This window comes from Pleurodeles waltl, chromosome 9 (genome assembly GCF_031143425.1).
Source record: "Pleurodeles waltl isolate 20211129_DDA chromosome 9, aPleWal1.hap1.20221129, whole genome shotgun sequence".
Lineage (NCBI taxonomy): Eukaryota > Metazoa > Chordata > Amphibia > Caudata > Salamandridae > Pleurodeles > Pleurodeles waltl.
In genome coordinates, this window is record NC_090448.1 from 632,063,346 (window position 1) to 632,076,283 (window position 12,938).

The window sequence follows — 12,938 nt, forward strand, 5'->3', positions numbered from 1 at the left end:
TTTCTCAAATCTCTTTTTTACCCTTCTAGGGGAAGGAGATTAGTTTGATCCTTTCAAGTGTTCAAAATATCCATGAGGTTGTGGGGGGAAAAAGTTAGCGACTTGCGCTCCTCGTGCTCCACTGGGTGTATCGTCATTAAATTCATGGACAACTCACTTTATCAGCTGAAAACCATAAATGCGACCTGGATGGTGAGTCGATCCTTGAGAGCATCATGCCTCATTAAAGTTTTAAAATGACCTGCCACCACATACCTGTTTATTTAGAAAGTCGGCTATTGGATTATTGAATTGAGGCTCATCTGCCAACTTTCTTTGTTTTTCATTCATAAAGGAAAATTTATAAAAGTTCAGATTAAGAAAAATATTTAGTGAAAATTCCCACGGAGAATGGAACTAGTGGTTCTTCTCAACTGATTTTCTGAATTATGACGAGTGAGGAAGAATGCATTTGTTAGTGTCAGATTAAGATTTTATTCTTGGAATTACATTGATTGAGAACTCAACTGCACTTCTACAGATGGATTCAACAATTCACTTGCCTGTAAAACTATGTAACTTGTTTTTCTTCATTTTGCAGAAACACCTCTCTTGATGTAGAGCCTGTTTATGCTTTTAGAGCACATCGGTAAGTTATCATTGTCAAAATTCCAACTCAGTGGGCTGTACCTGATGTCAAATATCATGTCCATCTCTCTCTGCTCATTCTCAATGTCTTCTTAAGCATGCTCTCCATAACCTTTTTACTGCCACTAGGATCCTCTCTCAACTATCTTTTTTACTTGCCTTCCGCTCTCCACTGTTAGCATCCTTGATTTCTCTTTTCTGTTCTAGAGGAGCGGTGCTGTCACTAGCCATGGGCACAAATAGTGAATATTGTTACAGCGGGGGAGCGGATAGTCGCATATGTTGCTGGAAGATTCCAGACTTGAACATGGACCCATATGATAGTTATGGTTGGTACCCTCCATTTTATTTTTGCAGTTGGATCAACGTCTTAGAAGTGTGGCCATTGTTGGGTCTGCATCCCCTTTTCCTGCAGCACCAGACCTGCATTCCACCTCTGTTTGAGGTTCCCTTGAGTACCACTTGAGTACTGGTATCTCAAATTGTAAACACTTTCCTTCAACTTCTCTGAACAATGTGTCATACTTTTACTTAAATGAATATAGTTGCCTCCTTGTAATAACTGGAGGCCAGTTGTTATACAATTAGGGTCATCGTATGATGGCCCAATGCTTTCTAGTACTTTTTGCCACATTCCTTGAAGGCTGATTTTCTGATGATACCCTGTCACTCAAGTTTATCCTTCAGAATAATTTTTTTGCTACAGATCCGGGTGTCCTCAGCAACATACTTGAGGGGCACACTGATTGTGTTTGGGGCCTGGCTTTCAGCTCCTGCAGTCAGCGCCTGGCATCCTGTTCAGCCGATGGCACAGTGAAGATCTGGGATGTGGGCACCAAACCTTCCTGCTTGAGTACCTACAACCCAGACAAAGGTGAGTTTGAAAGGAGAATGCGTCATGCTGATCACGGCTTGGGATCAATTTTTACGGTCTCCACACTGTGTTTAAGGGATCAGCACTTGCCATGATGTGTTGATACTGTGCCCATAGCTTTGGCCAGTTGTAGTAATTCATTTTTGTTCTTTATAGAGCACGGTGTTCCCACTTCAGTCGCCTTTACTAGCACAGTCCCTGATCAAGTTGTGGTATCTTTTCACACTGGAGATGCCCTGGTATATGACATGCAGACTTCAACTGCTCTCGTAGCGCTGGATGCCCGCTGTGGTGGAGGTGAGTTAGTGATCGAATTTTGGAAAGCAGTACAGCCATTCTTGTACCTTAGCCTTATTATCTGACCTGATAGCAGTGAACATGTGGAAGGCCAGATTCTGGCACAGCTAGTAGCTTGTGACTGGTCATGATGAAGCAGAAAGGCATCTAAGGTTTGGTCTCTTTGAAGAAGCTTATCATTTTTTGACCATGAAAGATCTTACGGTTTGGTCACAGATAGACAACCTAAATTAAGTATTTTGAGGCAGCTAGAGCCCTGGGCCTTTTTGACGGAGCCCAGAACTCTGGACCTTTTTGACGGAGCTCTGGACCTTTTTGACTGAGCCCAGAGCTCTGGACCTTTTCGAGGGAGCCCAGAGACATAGGCTCATTGACAATAAACAGAATATAGTATGGACGATGAATAGCCTCAGTTAAAGCACCAACAAAAAGATAGCACTCATTGGGAGCAAAGAAGACAAAACAGGTATGAATCTAGCATATTGCTTTGTCTTTTTGAAGTAAAAACTGAATTTGGAATAGCTGTAACATTCCCATTTAAATTAAAAGTTTGATTATCTAAATTTGTTATGAATTAAAGTAAACGTTTGATCATTTGTGAATGTTTGATGTATACTTGTTTCTGTGTTACTGTGTATTTGTTTTGAAGTTCAAATCATGCACATTTCTTATAGTAGGGTCCCAGGTTTCCAGTTGTGACTCGTTAGAGATCCCTGAATTCCTGTAAGGATTTTATGGGGCTCCTGAAACCCAGTAATGTCTCAGTGAGGCTACACAGAAGTCAAAATGTTAAGAACCACTAATGGAGAGGGGATAAAATTGGTCTTTGGGACCGTTGTTTATTGTAGGTTAGAGAAGATGTTATGATGACAGGAGACTGAATATTACTATGCTATGTATTTTTCCAGGATTTAACCCCATCAACCGCCTGGTGAGCCACCCATCCCAGCCTATCACTATTACGGCACATGAAGATCGAGGCATACGCTTCCTCGACAATCGCACAGGTAGGAAACCTACCCACTTTTAGTCATTGAGGATTTTTTGTAAGAGGTTACTTTGAAAAGATGCATGTTTGTGGATGAGACTGCAGCACCATTGCAGCAAGCACTGCTAGTATACAATTGTACTTACTTCTCCTCGATTTCAATGCAGGATTGAAGCATTGAAAGTTTACATGGATTTGTGTGCCAAGACCAGCTTTAGCAGAGGGAATGGAGCAGGTGGAAGTGCTTGCTTAAAGGTGATTTTAATCTCCTTTTCGTTTCCTCCCCAGGTAAATTGGCACATTCTATGGTTGCACACCTGGATGCCGTTACCTGCCTCGCCGTAGACCCCAATGCAACCTTCCTTATGTCAGGAAGTAAGTATAAGAATATATCAATTGGTGCTTTTTCTGAATACTTTCTGATTTAATGTTGTTTTATACCTTCAGTGCCTGGTGCTTGTGTGATGCATATATCTATCTCATCTCAGCACTTTCGTTGTAGATTTTAGTCCGTTCATGTTGAATGTTGGTACCACCTGGAAACTAAGTGTTCGGTGGCATGTGTAGCTGCAGATACACATGCTGTGCCTAGTCCGCCGTCTGGTTTTGGGCTCGGAGTGTTACAAGTTGTTTTTGTTCGAAGAAGTCTTTTCGAGTCACAAGACCGAGGGACTCCTCCCACTTCGGTTCCATTGCGCATGGGCGTCGACTCCATCTTAGATTGTTTTTTTTCCGCCATCGGGTTCGGACGTGTTCCTTTTCGCTCCGTGTTTCGGGTCGGAAAGTTAGTCAGAATCTCCGGAAAATTCGTCGGTATTGTTTCGTTCGGTATCGGGATAGTTAGGGCAAATCGACACCGAACCTTAAAGAGTTCCGGTAGCCCTTCGGGGTATTTTCGATCCCCCGTCGGGGCCTGGTCGGCCCGACCGCGTGCAACATCGAGACTGATGGAACGGACCCCGTTCCGATTCTGTCCTAAATGCCACAGTAAATATCCTTATACAGACCAACATTTGGTCTGTAACTTGTGCCTGTCCCCCGAGCACAAGGATGTGTGTGAGGCCTGTCGCGCGTTTCGGTCGAGAAAAACGCTCAGAGACCGAAGAGCCAGGAGGTTGCAGATGGCGTCAACGCCGACAGGACAACAAAGGTTCGAGGAGGAGGAGGAAGAAGAAGAAACTTTCTCCATCCACGAGTCGGATTCCGAAGAATTCGACGTCGAAGAGCAACCAACCGTGAGTAAGACGTCGAAACAAAGATCACACGAAAAAACAGACAAAGCCCAGGGGACGCCACTGCCAACAGGCCATGGCATAACCCATAAAGTAGGTGACCGTCCATCGGCACCGAAAAAGGGCGAGCTGGTGCCGAAGTCGTCCGACTCAGGTCGAGACACAGGCACGCAACACTCTCGGGACCGAGAGAGTGGTGCAGAAAAGGGTCGACACCGAGATAGCGGCACCGAAGCTGCTCGGCACAGAGACAGCGGCACCGAAGATGGTCGGCACCGAAAGGGCACGACACCAAAAAAACGAAAGATCTCGTTGGAGCCGAAAAAAACTAAAGACACGGTTTCAGTGCCAAAACACCCGCCAACCGAACCGAAAACCAGTTCCTACTCAGAGGAACAATCACTGTCCTCCCAACTAAAAAGACACAGGTTTGAGGAGGAATTACAAACAACAGAAGTAGATCATACGCAAAAGCGGATCTTTATCCAAAGAGACACAGGGAAGATCAGCACTCTTCCCCCAATCAGAAGGAAAAGGAAACTTGACTTCCAGCAACAAGACAAGCCACCACAAGCAAAGGTGGTAAAGAAGGTAACTCCACCACCCTCTCCACCACCGTCAACTCATGTATCACCGGCACAGACTCCACCACAATCACCAGCTCATACCACCATGAGCCAAGATGATCAGGATGCATGGGACCTCTATGACGCTCCAGTATCGGACAATAGCCCAGAGTCGTACCCAACTAAACCCTCACCACCTGAGGACAGTACAGCATATGCACAGGTGGTAGCTAGGGCAGCCCAATTTCATCATGTATCGCTACATTCGGAGCCTATCGAGGATGACTTCCTCTTTAACACCCTGTCCTCCACCCATAGCCATTATCAAAGCCTTCCTATACTCCCGGGAATGCTAAGGCACGCCAAACAGATTTTTAAGGAGCCAGTTAAAAGCAGAGCAATAACTCCGAGGGTGAAGGAAAAAATACAAGGCACCGCCCACAGACCCTGCTTTTATTACATCACAACTGACACCAGATTCAGTAGTCGTAGGAGCAGCTCGTAAAAGAGCCAACTCGCATACATCAGGCGACGCACCACCTCCGGACAAGGAGAGCCGCAAGTTTGATGCAGCTGGGAAAAGGGTTGCAGCGCAAGCTGCAAATCAATGGCGCATCGCCAACTCGCAAGCACTCCTAGCGCGATACGACAGGGCCCATTGGGACGAGATGCAGCATTTCATCGAGCACTTCCCCAAAGAATTCCAGAAACGAGCGCAACAAGTGGTTGAAGAGGGACAAAATATCTCCAACAACCAGATACGTTCTTCTATGGATGCAGCAGATACAGCTGCAAGAACAATAAATACTGCTGTGACGATAAGAAGGCACGCATGGCTGCGCACATCTGGCTTCAAACCTGAGATACAACAGGCAGTGCTCAATATGCCGTTTAACAAACAGCAATTGTTTGGGCCGGAAGTGGACACTGCAATTGAAAAATTAAAGAAGGACACCGACACAGCCAAAGCCATGGGCGCACTCTATTCCCCGCAGGGCAGAGGCACATTTGGCACATTTCGCAAAACAACTTTCAGAGGAGGGTTTCGAGGTCAAGCCACAGAAGCCAGCACCTCACAAACAAGACCACCTACCTACCAGGGACAATATCAAAGGGGAGGCTTTCGGGGCCAATACAGAGGGGGCCAATTCCCAAGAAACCGGGGAAAATTTCAAGGTCCCAAAACCCCTCAAAATAAACAGTGACTCACAGGTCACACAACCCCTTCACACAACACCAGTGGGGGGAAGACTAAGCCAGTTCTACAAATCTTGGGAGGAAATAACAACAGACACTTGGGTCTTAGCAATTATCCAACATGGTTATTGCATAGAATTTCTCCAACTCCCTCCAAACGTCCCACCGAAAACACACAATATGTCAAAACAGCATACAGACCTTCTAGGACTAGAAGTTCAAGCATTACTGCAAAAAGACGCAATAGAATTAGTACCAAGTCCACAAAAGAACACAGGAGTTTACTCACTGTACTTTCTAATACCAAAAAAGGACAAAAGTCTGAGACCAATATTAGATCTCAGAACACTAAACACCTACATCAAATCAGACCACTTTCACATGGTCACGTTACAAGACGTAATACCACTGCTGAAACAGCAAGACTACATGACAACGTTAGATCTAAAAGACGCGTATTTCCATATACCGATACATCCCTCGCACAGGAAATACCTAAGGTTCGTATTCAAAGGAATACATTACCAATTCAAAGTGTTGCCATTCGGAATAACAACAGCGCCAAGAGTCTTTACAAAATGTCTAGCAGTAGTAGCTGCACATATCAGGAGGCAGCAAATACACGTGTTCCCGTACCTAGACGATTGGTTAATCAAGACCAACTCGCTAACAAAGTGTTCACACCACACAGATTATGTTATACAAACCCTTTACAAGCTGGGTTTCTCCATCAACTATGCAAAGTCACACCTTTTGCCGTGTCAAACCCAGCAATACTTAGGAGCGACCATCAACACAACAAAAGGGATAGCCACTCCAAGTCCACAAAGGGTTCAAACTTTTCACAAGGTGATACAAGCCATGTATCCAACACAAAAGATACATGCAAAGATGGTATTAAAACTCCTAGGCATGATGTCCTCATGCATAACCATTGTCCCAAACGCAAGATTGCACATGCGGCCCTTACAACAGTGCCTAGCATCACAATGGTCACATGCACAGGGTCAACTTCTAGATCTGGTGTTGATAGACCGCCAAACATACATCTCGCTTCTATGGTGGAACAGTACAAATTTAAACAAAGGGCGGCCTTTCCAAGACCCAGTGCCACAATACGTGATAACAACAGATGCTTCCATGACAGGGTGGGGAGCACACCTCAATCAACACAGCATCCAAGGACAATGGGACGTACATCAAAGAAAGTTTCATATAAATCACCTAGAACTGTTAGCAGTATTTCTAGCGTTGAAAGCATTCCAACCCATGATAACCCACAAATACATTCTTGTCAAAACAGACAACATGACGACAATGTATTATTTAAACAAACAGGGGGGGACACATTCGACACAGTTGTGTCTCCTAACACAAAAAATATGGCATTGGGCAATTCACAACCACATTCGCCTAATAGCACAGTTTATTCCAGGGATCCAAAACCAGCTAGCAGACAATCTCTCTCGGGATCACCAACAAATCCACGAATGGGACATTCACTCCCAAATCCTGAACACTTACTTCCAAATTTGGGGAACACCTCAAATAGATCTATTTGCAACAAAAGAAAACGCAAAATGCCAAAACTTCGCATCCAGGTACCCACACCGGCAATCCCAAGGCAATGCTCTATGGATGAATTGGTCAGGGATATTTGCGTACGCTTTTCCCCCTCTCCCTCTCCTTCCATATCTAGTAAACAGATTGAGTCAAAACAAACTCAAACTCATACTAATAGCACCAAAATGGGCAAGACAACCTTGGTATACGACACTACTAGACCTGTCAGTAGAACCTCATGTCAAACTACCCAACAGGCCAGATCTGTTAACACAACACAAACAACAGATCAGACATCCAAACCCTGCATCGCTGAATCTAGCAATTTGGCTCCTGAAATCCTAGAATTTGGACACTTAGGCCTCACTCAAGAGTGTATGGAGGTCATAAAACAAGCTAGAAAACCTTCCACTAGACACTGCTATGCAAGTAAATGGAAAAGATTTGTTTGTTACTGTCATAGTAATCAAATTCATCCATTGCATGCATCTCCGAAAGATGTAGTAGGATATTTACTACATTTACAAAAATCAAATCTAGCTTTCTCTTCCATAAAAATACATCTCGCAGCAATATCTGCTTACCTGCAGATTACTCATTCAACTTCCCTATTTAGAATACCTGTCATTAAAGCGTTTATGGAGGGCCTAAAGAGAATTATACCACCAAGGACACCAACCTCAACATTGTCTTAACAAGGCTCATGGGTCCACCTTTCGAACCCATGCATTCTTGTGAAATGCAATACTTAACGTGGAAAGTTGCATTTCTCATTGCCATTACATCTCTAAGAAGAGTAAGTGAAATACAGGCGTTTACCATACAAGAACCATTTATTCAAATACACAAAAATAAGGTAGTTCTAAGAACAAATCCAAAATTCTTACCAAAGGTTATCTCACCGTTCCACTTAAACCAAACGGTGGAATTACCAGTGTTCTTCCCACAGCCAGATTCAATAGCTGAAAGAGCACTACATACATTAGACATCAAGAGAGTGCTAATGTACTACATTGAGAGGACAAAAGAAATTAGGAAGACAAAACAACTATTTATTGCCTTCCAAAAACCTCATACAGGAAATCCAATTTCAAAACAAGGTATTGCCATATGGATAGTAAAGTGCATCCAAACCTGCTATCTTAAAGCAAAGAGAGAACTGCCTATTACACCAAAGGCACACTCAACCAGAAAGAAAGGTGCTACTATGGCCTTTCTAGGAAATATTCCAATGAACGAAATATGTAAGGCAGCAACATGGTCTATGCCTCATACATTTACTAAACACTACTGTGTAGATGTGTTATCTGCACAACAGGCCACAGTAGGTCAAGCCGTACTAAGGACTTTATTTCAAACTACTTCCACTCCTACAGGCTGAACCACCGCTTTTGGGGAGATAACTGCTTACTAGTCTATGCACAGCATGTGTATCTGCAGCTACACATGCCACCGAACGGAAAATGTCACTTACCCAGTGTACATCTGTTCGTGGCATTAGTCGCTGCAGATTCACATGCGCCCACCCTCCTCCCCGGGAGCCTGTACCCGTTTAGAAGTAGATCTTGAACATTTGAACATTTGTACATTTGTAAATATATTACATTAAACCTTCATTTTGTACATACGTATTTATTCCATTGCATGGGCACTATTATTAGCATACACAACTCCTACCTCACCCTCTGCGGGGAAAACAATCTAAGATGGAGTCGACGCCCATGCGCAATGGAACCGAAGTGGGAGGAGTCCCTCGGTCTCGTGAGTCGAAAAGACTTCTTCGAACAAAAACAACTTGTAACACTCCGAGCCCAACACCAGACGGCGGACTATGCACAGCATGTGAATCTGCAGCGACTAATGCCACGAACAGATGTACACTGGGTAAGTGACATTTTCCATCTTGTTCTACCCATTATTGCACAATTGGGTGATGACGTGTTTACATTACATGAGTCAAACGCGGACTAAGAGTAATGAAACAAGCTAGAAAGAGAAAGCAACATAGACATGAATTATTAGACCAGCCCCCACTTTGTTTACAAAGAATTGTTCTTGTGAGCAGCAATTTTGACTCGTTTGTTAACTAGGGGATCTGATTTGCTTCATTTATCAAGAAGCTTCCAGCTGTGTGAATTTGAGTTGAATGCACGTTGTTTGTTTGACAAGTGGTTCTTAACAGTTTTAGCAAATGTTTGTACAACTTGCCAACAGTTTATTATGTATTCGTCTTCATCAGAAGAAAGATGAGCTGTGAGAACAGACAGTGGTTGCCCAAGATGATCGTACTTCATTTTAATGGACAATCACATAGGTTGTGTAACATTGTTTATTGTGACCAAAGCAGACAGCAGATTTGGACTAAACCTAAAAGGGTATAAAGGTATGGTCAGACCTAACAAAAGGGAATACCGATGTTTTCCAGACTATTGAGGAGAATACGGTTAAAAGAGAAAAGATATTAAAATAATACTAACAATTAATAATATGAATTCTGTAACAAGCAGACTGGGTAGCATCAATGAAGAAAGAGACTAACTTACTCAAAAGAAAAACAGTAAGATGTAAGAGAATAAGCACGCTGGGTACTACGATAAACCATTGGTACAGCACCTCCTCTCTTACCCGGCAATAAGCATGTCAACGAAAGCTCATCAAAATATGATGGAGATGGTACACAATGGAATATCCATAAGTTAAGAGAAGATCAGATCAGAAAGGCACAACCAATGAGATGATTAGGCAGAATGACACATACGTAGATCACAACAGAGAATAGGTTTACTAGAGTTGTGCAGACTATCAGAGCAATAAAAGATAGTTGTGACAGGAGCCTACCACACACATATAACAGTATGATGATCTCTTGGATTTCATAGAAATGAATTGCGCACAAGACTAATAACGGAGGGAGGACTATAGCTGGGGCCAGATCTTAGTTATTGTACCTGATGTATAAAATTAACAGTGAGTGATGCAATTCAGGAAATACTGAATACACCTTGTGATCTGTTTGTGTTTCTCGTGTACAGTTAAATTGAGCAAACAAATGAATGAATACAGCTTTTTCCCCATGCAATCCCTTTGGCTGTAAGTTGATTAAAACTGAATACAAGCAAAAATGTCTGTAGACAGTTCTTCACGAAAATGTGATGAATGCTGGTGACTTTGCCTCCATACAAACATGCTCGGAACTAAAGATCCCTTCAAAATAAAAGTAAATCTGATGGGGATGCAGCCAGTTTCTACACGTAGGATAATAACTAGCATAATAACAAATAGGTTCTTTATAGTTTTAACTGTGAATTCACCACCTTTAGAATATCTCCAGGTACCAGATTGGATATGGAGAATTAGTCAGCAGGGCTTCTGCATGTTGACAGGTGGCACTGTATGGCTTCAAAGTGACGTACTGCCACAGATGTGGTGCAGTGTAGCCAGATATAAGCACCACCATTATATGCTGATGTCAGTCCATTTCTTTCTGTGCCCTTTAACACAGATGCAGAGCTCCTTTCCCATCTTTGGGCCTAATTGAGAGATTGGCAAATTCGATTCTCTGCCACAAGTGTGCCAGATATCCAGTCTCCCTTATTACAAGTGCATTATATTCAGTGGCAGTTGTAGTACAGTGTGATATCTGTCACTTTTGCGGCAGGGTAGCTTATCTGCTAGACTCTAATTCAGGCCCGTTTTTGGCCTTCTGGCAACTTGAAAAAAATCTTCTACAGTGTGCTCAACACTTTCTACCATGACAACTACAAGATTTAAGCCATGCCGGCACTGTTGGAGGAAGGTGTCGGTTGATGACCCACACAACGTGCATTTCAGACTCTTGGGCTCCTGTCATGACTCAAAAGTGTGCAGTAAATATGCTGTCATAAACAAAAGGCCAATCATGAGTGGGAGGGGAAGCTCTTAAATCACTGAACATAAGAAGAGGCTGCAGTCACAAGAGAGGTCCTGCTCCAAGTCTCAGGTTACTTGCAATCTCACTCAAAGGGTCAGTATAGTGCCCACTCCAGATACCATTTGAAGTCTTCCTGTAGGCTAAAGTAAAAAAGAACAGTATTGGGGACTTGACTGCATCCTGCCAGTATAAATCAGACAAGTAGGAGCAAGGGTATCACTGTAAAGATCATAACCCCACAAGCACCTTCTGACTCATCAGGTGACAGGCAGTCATTGATCCCTGTACCAAGTGACCACTTTCAAGAAGGCCATACTTCATTGCGTACAGACACTCCTTCTGGCAATCTTTTGAGCCCCACAGAGCAGCAGGGGCTCCCAGTTGAACCTCCATCAGCAGGCTCTCTATGGCACTTACTGGCCCCTTGAGACCAGTCCCCCACGGGCCCTGGTTCAGACTTCCACCCTGCCTTAAGGGTATACAAGTGTTCCCCATGACTCCAACAGTGATGGAGTGGTAGATATCCTGCTTTCTCCTTACTATACTGATGATGTTTATCTCAATTTTTGGAATGCTGGTGAGCTGGATACATTTCCAGAGACTGAGTAGGACTTGCCACTTGGATCAACAAGAAAGTGCTTGTAAAGAAATGGCTCCCTGTTGCAGTTACCCCCCACTTTTTGCCTGATACTGATGCTGACTTGACTGAGAAGTGTGCTGGGACCCTGCTAACCAGGCCCCAGCACCAGTGTTCTTTCACCTAAAATGTACCATTGTTTCCACAATTGGCACACCCTGGCATCCAGATAAGTCCCTTGTAACTGGTACCTCTGGTACCAAGGGCCCTGATGCCAGGGAAGGTCTCTAAGGGCTGTAGCATGTATTATGCCACCCTAGAGACCCCTCACTCAGCACAGACACACTGCTTACAAGCCTATGTGTGCTGGTGAGAACAAAATGAGTAAGTCGACATGGCACTCCCCTCAGGGTGCCATGCCAGCCTCTCACTGCCTATGCAGTATAGGTAAGACACCCCTCTAGCAGGCCTTACAGCCCTAAGGCAGGGTGCACTATACCATAGGTGAGGGTACCAGTGCATGAGCACTGTGCCCCTACAGTGTCTAAGCAAAACCTTAGACATTGTAAGTGCAGGGTAGCCATAAGAGTATATGGTCTGGGAGTCTGTTTTACACGAACTCCACAGCACCATAATGGCTACACTGAAAACTGGGAAGTTTGGTATCAAACTTCTCAGCACAATAAATGCACACTGATGCCAGTGTACATTTTATTGTAAAATACACCACAGAGGGCACCTTAGAGGTGCCCCCTGAAACTTAACCGACTGTCTGTGTAGGCTGACTAGTTCTAGCAGCCTGCCACAAACCGAGACATGTTGCTGGCCCCATGGGGAGAGTGCCTTTGTCACTCTGAGGCCAGTAACAAAGCCTGCACTGGGTGGAGATGCTAACACCTCCCCCAGGCAGGAATTGTCACACCTGGCGGTGAGCCTCAAAGGCTCACCTCCTTTGTGCCAACCCAGCAGGACACTCCAGCTAGTGGAGTTGCCCGCCCCCTCCGGCCAGGCCCCACTTTTGGCGGCAAGGCCGGAGAAAATAATGAGAAAAACAAGGAGGAGTCACTGACCAGTCAGGACAGCCCCTAAGGTGTCCTGAGCTGAAGT

At 44.2% G+C, this 12,938-nt stretch overlaps 1 protein-coding gene across 1 annotated transcript in view; it reads left to right on the forward strand.

Annotated features, from left to right (window-relative positions):
* STRN4 (striatin 4) overlaps nucleotides 1-12,938 on the forward strand; it is a 364,118-nt gene that overhangs the window by 325,258 nt on the left and 25,922 nt on the right. Inside the window, exons 11-16 of the mRNA XM_069207665.1 lie at nucleotides 581-628; nucleotides 835-956; nucleotides 1,334-1,501; nucleotides 1,658-1,798; nucleotides 2,707-2,805; nucleotides 3,075-3,161. Coding sequence (XP_069063766.1) covers nucleotides 581-628; nucleotides 835-956; nucleotides 1,334-1,501; nucleotides 1,658-1,798; nucleotides 2,707-2,805; nucleotides 3,075-3,161 — 665 coding nt within the window. The remainder of the gene's footprint in view (nucleotides 1-580; nucleotides 629-834; nucleotides 957-1,333; nucleotides 1,502-1,657; nucleotides 1,799-2,706; nucleotides 2,806-3,074; nucleotides 3,162-12,938) is intronic.